Here is a 7111-nt window from a genome sequence, read left to right as displayed (position 1 = left end):
GAAATAGCTCAAACCAAATAAAAACAAAACACTCAGAGATGGTCCTCTCTTGGAGCAACTGCTGGGGATACAGTGTCCTCATCAGACAACAGCGGCAGGCTGAGACAGTGAAACGTTCACTGCCAAGTCCACGTGCAAGCAGCACAGCCACACTGCGCCTGCCAAACCCTACTCCATGTCCATGCAGCCGCACGGAGCCAGCATGCAGGTAAAACGCTTCCGCTGCCTCGTCCGTCCCAGAGCAGACACCCCGACCCACTGGGATCTACACAAACTCCGTGAAGTCGTCCACCGAGGAGATCAGCCGCTTCCTCTGTCCGGTCTCATAGGTGGGTGGAGGGTCCTGAGGGAGCTGGGGAGGGGGCTTTGTCGGGGCAGATGGATGCATCTGCAGGGGAAGGCCAGGAGTCTGGTACTGGGTTTCTTCACGTAGCTGAAAGTCAAATGAGAACAGATGAGCTCCACTCTCTCCGAAACTCTTTCCACTCTCCATTTGGGCAGGGCAGGACAGGTTGCTCAGGACAATCCTAGCACGGTGCCGAGTGGGTGCAGCTCTGTGTCCAGACATTAGGGTTCCCAAACCCCTTCCCACCAGAGAAGCTGTTTGGAAGCTCCCAAGTCCAGACCAACATCACTACACTTGTCATTCGCACAAGAGCTGGATTCTAACCCTCACACACATATTCCTACTCTTACTCAGCCAGTTTTGACAGCTGATTTTATGTGCCTCATTTGTAAAAAGGCTCAAAGGTGGAGCCCAGTTCTAAGCACTTGGAACCGATTGCTTTACTTACCCGGTGCCTTAGCCTCTTGATATGACGTAGCCTTGCAATCCATTTGGATGGGTAGGTGTCAGTAGGGTTTGATCGACTATGATGAACCTGGGAGGCCATCTAATTTGGTAAGGGTGTGGAGAAGCAGTGAAAGAGAGGAGGCACATTAACATAACCATGACAATAAAATTAATAGAACGTTTCAGTACAGCAACTGAAATACAGCACTAAGTCACAACTGCTCATGTGCTAACTCTGACTTAAAGGCTGCCAGCAATAACTGAAACAGAAAACTTATTTATTTGCTTTAGCAAGTCCTACTTATTTCCTTGGAAGCTGGTGAGGGACCAAGACACCAACTGAAAGACAGAAGGTCTCGGGGAGCTCAGGGGTACTCACGTTCGCGTGCAAGGCCATCTGACGGGCTACAAAAGGCAGGTTCTTATCAGAGATGATCTTAGCAACACTCGTGTCTACAAGACCCTCCATGTCTTCATTTTAAAGGAAGAAAAAAATTCTTGTAAGATGGTTAAGAAGAAGCCAAAGCTTGCCAGTAATTAAATAGATAAGTAATATAAACCTGAGGAATCACATCACAGAATCTCAGAAGTTCCCATCGAGCTCTACAGCTCCAACTGTAACAGAACTACACCGCAACTTGACACAACTGGCTCTCAAATTCTGGCTGCTCCATAAAGGTTTGAGGAGCGCCTGCTGGGCTCTTTATCAGATGAACCAAAGTGTGAGCGAAAAACACCCCAGAAGTGCCCCTTTGGTAAGAAGCAAGCAAATGCCCCGGCAGATCACTGCACCAGCACTGCTGAACTCACACGGAGCCACGCTCAGTTTTCAAGTATCGGGTCCTGCAGTGCTGGGAAGGACAGCAGAGGCCAAAGCCACAGGGACCTCCAACTCATACCTCCTCCAGTATTCCCAAGCAACTGCTGGAGAGACCTGCTCCACTCTGCTAGCACTTTGAAGGTAATATGAGTGGTACAATGGGAAGATGCCTCTTATCTTGGGGAAGATATGTCAACAGGACATATCCAGACATAACTGAGCAGCAAATTGATTTCAGAGAGTTTTTACTCTTGAAACACAAAACCACTGCAACGTGACTGCAGTTATTGCACCACCAATACAGAAAAGACTGAAAACAAAGGCTGAAGGGATTCCTACCTTTCCGACACTGCAGCGTCACCAGGTTACAGTCATAGTCAAGTGGTGTGATGATAACGTGCACAAAATTGAACTGACCCTAATGAGAAAACAATAAAATAGTCATATACATTTTACTGGCAGCCATCGTGATTCTTGTGAATGCCATAAACTAACACATGTGAACCCACCAAGGCAAATTACCTCCATTCATGATCTCAACTCTGCTAAGATAACACACATCAGATTAAGGTTTTACAAACAGCCACATGCCTGTTTTTAACACACCCGCAAGTAAAACCTTGTACCTTTATTGTTCCCAGTTTAAAGTCTTCACCAGAATCATTGTAAACAATAGAAACAAAATCATTCCCAAGGTGCCTCTTCTTGTCACAGCGATATTTATCCAAATCCTTTGTGGGCATCAGAGTAGCAATGTGGAAAATGGCTGAAGAGGAAACAGAAAAAGCCTTAGGCTGGCTGAAGAAAGCAGTGCTGCAAGCAGCAATGGTCGACATGCAGCACTTGTCTGGAAAAGGAAGCACCACAATAATAAAAAAAATAAGTTGTGCTCCCTCGATAGGTTTGTCCCCATTTGTGACAGCTGAAGCCAGTCCCCCTGGGCTGCTCCAGTGGTACCTGGAGCACGGAGCGCAGTGGCCAGCAAAAGGGCAGGCTCTGAAAGCTCTGCTCTTGCCAGTTTTTAGGTACTGCCCTGCAGAGTCTTCTCTAGCACCAGGCTCAAAGTGAATTAAGGGCCTCGCTTTCAGCATGTGCCTGGTGCATCCTGGAATAAGCGTTCTCGTCAAGGTGGGTAGCTATCTATCTGTTCATAGAAAATTAACAGGGGACTGGAGAAGTGCTCTGGGTTTTTCTTCCATGACCACAGTAGCATGGCGAGTAGAATCTGGCTTGTGGAGGAAGAGTTAAATAGCTTAAAGCAGGACTTCCCCTAACTGAGCTCTGCAGAGCACCAGGGCCACAGTGAGTAATCTGCAGCTGCCCCACTGACCAGACTAAGTGTGATGACTGGGATGCACAGAGCTGTACGAAAAAAATCTGGGAAGTTCATCGTGACTTGTTGGATCCTGGTTGATAGCTGCACTGCCTGGTGCCGCAGGAGCCGGGTAACGCTGCAGTCCAGTCAGCGATGACCACAGTAATGACAACCTTCCTGCTTTCAATACTGTTCTTCAGAGAAACTATTAGCAGAGTTTTGACATGCACACACTACCCCCAATTAACAGCCTTCGTAGCAGCTCAAGAACAAGCAGCTTATTCTACAGACCTCTACACCAAACCGTATAAACCTTTAATAGAGCAGACGATTTTAAAAGTAACTGGTGTGATTTTTTTTTTTCTTAAATAAGGCAGGTATGCACCTCTCCCAGACTTTAACATATGGCTTGCAGAGATACCAGAGAGAGAATGGGAGGAGAATAGAGCCCCAAGTCATCTCTACTACATCCCTGGAAAGGAAACAGTTTGTAGAAAGCAGGTCAGTCTTAAGATGAGAAGAAAACATCCTTCCACTTCCAACTTCTGAAGCCACCTTACCTTGCATAATGTCATCGTGCCAACAGTAGGTAAACTGTCCGTCCTCCCCACACACGTCCAGGCCACCAAGGTAAATCTTATCTGGCTGACAGTCTTTGAGCTCAATGAGCTTCCCTAATCCAGTCAGGAACTCCGTATAGCGATAGGATCCATGTTCATTTGACAGAATTGCGATTTCATTGTTGCTCTAGGAAATAAGAACATGGGAGTCCCACAATAAATGCTAAGAGCACTCAATCAGCACGAGCAATGAGCTTATTATCTTACTAGAAGGGCTTCACGCAGGCACTACTTTTTAGTGTAGACACTAAGGAAAAGCAAGGCTACTGCAGGAGCAGGACAAGTCTCACAGCTGGAGTAGTACTGCCTGGCCTTCTGTTGAGATATAACCATTAAAGGATTAATGCATCTGCACACAACTCACCTGGCCTTCTCCAACGTAAAGCACTGCAATCTTGTGTGTGTCGTAAGAAGGAATTTGATCCAGGAGCTGCACCGATCTTTCAAACGTCTACAATCAAAACATTGGTCACATCTTTAAACACTTATCTCCACACACCCACCGCTCTCCCTAAAAGCCCTTCAGGACAAAGGCAGCACAATGTAAGCAGATTCCTGACCTTCACTAGTGTCTTCCTTGATGAATGCTGCCCTAGTCTGTTCTCCAAGGGCACCGTGCATCATCAGTCCGAGGTACAGAGCAGTGCCATACAGCATCTGTCACCACACTTTCTTGGTTTTATACTTCAGATGAGATTAATCTGGCAAACTGCATGGGTTAGATGCACTTGCCATGACAAATTACATATCGTCATTTAAGCTCCACGCATGAAAAATTATCATCTCTCTTGGTCTGAAGAACATTTTAAAAATGTGCTAAGCACACTTGCTAAGCACAAGGCAGCACCTCATGTCACCCAGGTTCTCCACTGCCTCACCACTCAAACCAAAAGTGAGCAGAAAGTATCACCAGGAGGTCTGTGGTGCTCAGCTCACAAGAACCCCGTTCCAGCACTACTTCTCCAGGAAGTTTATGATTAATTTCTCTATGACCACAGAAAGCTTCTTGGCCACTCCCAGTTATATGGAGGGCTGACAAGTTTGTCTAGTGACGTTCTGCGAATATCACCTAATGCTCAGTTTTCATCCTGCACTCCTCCTACCAGCAAAACCCCAAACTCCACAAATCATCCTGCCTTCTGGCTGGGATTCTGTAACAGCACCAGCAAAATCTCCCAATATCTCAAATTCAATCCAGAGCCATAAAGCGGGAGCCACCAGTACCATTACATCATCTGAGGTGGACATTCATTACTATCATTTACATTCAAAAAAAGCAAAAAAAAAAATTTAGAAAAATTAACTACAAAAATTTATTTAAAAAAAAAAAAATCCCTACCTCATTTGGCAGCAGGAGGGGCTTGTTGTTTTCATCACCAAAGAATGGGGAGTGGTACAACTGTAAAAACACAAAGCTAAGGGAGAGAGGGGGAAAAAAAGTCCTGTTACCATAAAAATTAAGTCAATTTTGATCTGTTGAATGTAGGAACGTTATGTGCAGAAAAAAAAAAAGGAGCAATTAAATTGCTAACAGGGTATTACTCATCCTCTAGAGACACTTTAGGTGCCTGGACTACCTGCAGTTTGTAATAGACCCCCGTCATAAGAAACAGTGGCTATGTCAAACAGTGGCAGCTGCACAAATTCCCGGTTCAAAAGGCAATCTTTACACAGAATGGAGTAGGCATGCGCTTCTGCCTCACAGCTATGCAGGATATTTCTAGGCTAGCAGATAAATTATTCTACAGACATTTGCATTTTACCTGCCCTCATTAAGATGAGCTTTGTCTCATAATGCAATTTTGGGAAACTACCAATATCTAAAGTTCAAAAAGCAACTATTATAACCCCTTCTTTTCCTCCTCCTTAGTATTTTGCATATTATATTTCAGGTAATTAATCTTTCTTTTTAATCAGATACTGTTTTGTAGATCCCACAAAACCAGCAAACCGCTTCAAACGACTCCAGCTATGGCTGTAGCAATTCCGAGCTCACCATTTCTAGCTTCAGATAAGGCACTCCACCCACCTTGGGTTTATTCCGGGTACTTTCTCAGCATTGGAGGCTGCTGTTCTGCTCTTGAAGGCATCTCTCTCAATCCTTTTTCCCCTCCTGGAGGGTGCCGAGTCAGAGATGGTGTATCCTCGGGGCCGGTGCCCAGAGGGGGAGCGAGGCGAGGTGACAGGACCGGTGCCATCCAACCCGCCTGACCCAGTCATTCTGGCATCCTCCCCCTTGCCCAGCCAACTGCCCAGTCCTTCCCCTTCCAGGTTCCCAGACTGGGATTTTGATTTCACTTCTGTGCTCAGCCTCCTTGTTACTTCTCTGCCATTTGCATCTTTGAGGACCTCCTGCAGTGTCTGTAGCTCGGGGGAAGAACTCGACTTGCTGAGTGGCTGAGATGGCTGGAAGGAAAGCTCCTCCAGCGTTCGGCCATCCTCTGACGGCAGGACTCTCCCAATGGGAATTCCACCCTCCACCAGGTCTTCTGACTTCAGAGACTTTTCTTCTTGGCTGGAGGTTGAGGAGGACTTAAAGAGGGAGAAACAAAGATGAACAGTTTTCCTGATACGCAAAATAAAAGCTGACACTTCCAGTGAAAGGTGAGCAGAAAAGTGCCAAGTACAAAGCAACACAGATCGAGGACCCAGCATAAAACACGTATTTACTGCTGCTGCTCTGCATGCAGTCCCTCACAAGCCATCCAAACTCCCAATCATGACTGCGTGTGCATTTTGGTATCGCTAGTCAGTTCATACAGAGGGTGCCAAGAGGGACTCATCTGAGCACAGACAACTCTCCCGTGTGTCTGAAGACGGGGATACAGGACAGAACTGGTTAACCTGTTTCTTCTTACCCTGCTGTAAGACTCCTGGGGTTTACCAAACCTTTCCTCGCTCAGGACCTGTTCAGAACATGAAGTCTCAATGTCCTCACTCTCTGGAGACTCAGCTGGGGACTCTGTTTCCTTTAGCTCCGTTTCTGATGGGCTTCCTTCCTCCAGCACCACCGCTGACTCTATCGAGACACAAGGCAGAAGCACTGAAGTCTGTAGAGAGGCACCGACCGGCAGGCCCCCATCCTCTCCTCTGAAGTACCAGCCTTTTCCCTACGGGATTTCAGTGGAAGGCCACATTGAATGACTGCTCTGGTTCTTTGATTTCTTGTCATGTCAGATTTGCTCCTGGCTCCCCTTTTGTATAGAATAACTGATGACCTTACCCTCGCAGCAAAGGGCTGCGTCTGCTTTGGTCAAAGTGCAGTTGTTTCCAATTGTTACTGACGAACAAGCAGGGGACAGAATGAGGAAATGGGACCTTGTACATCAATGCTCAGGTATCAGGACAGACAGGAACTACAGAGATGTAAGAAAGTACAAGACTAGCATTAAAAGCTCATCATTATCCAGGCAATGAAGACATCAGTTCTATGCACGTGTGCAAAAAGGTACGTTTTTCTTGTATTGAAATGCAAAGCTCCTGTGCCTTATACTGGCCTAGAAGGAGATAAGAAATTTTACTAGGAGCCGTTTACTTGCAGTTTGGCAGTTTTCCTAGTATGT

At 46.3% G+C, this 7111-nt stretch overlaps 1 protein-coding gene across 1 annotated transcript in view; it reads right to left on the bottom strand.

Annotated features, from left to right (window-relative positions):
* Positions 1-265: 265 nt before the first annotated feature.
* TSC2 (tuberous sclerosis 2) overlaps positions 266-7111 on the bottom strand; it is a 31959-nt gene continuing 25113 nt past the window's right edge. The window contains 10 exon segments of the mRNA XM_010292265.1: positions 266-433; positions 795-893; positions 1173-1264; positions 1953-2031; positions 2240-2379; positions 3489-3675; positions 3913-3999; positions 4888-4963; positions 5578-6080; positions 6407-6567. Coding sequence (XP_010290567.1) covers positions 266-433; positions 795-893; positions 1173-1264; positions 1953-2031; positions 2240-2379; positions 3489-3675; positions 3913-3999; positions 4888-4963; positions 5578-6080; positions 6407-6567 — 1592 coding nt within the window.

This window comes from Phaethon lepturus, unplaced genomic scaffold (genome assembly GCF_000687285.1).
Source record: "Phaethon lepturus isolate BGI_N335 unplaced genomic scaffold, ASM68728v1 scaffold19248, whole genome shotgun sequence".
Classification (NCBI taxonomy): Eukaryota; Metazoa; Chordata; class Aves; order Phaethontiformes; family Phaethontidae; genus Phaethon; species Phaethon lepturus.
The sequence above is the reverse complement of the archived record's forward strand: the minus strand, read 5'-3'. Positions and strand labels throughout refer to the sequence as shown.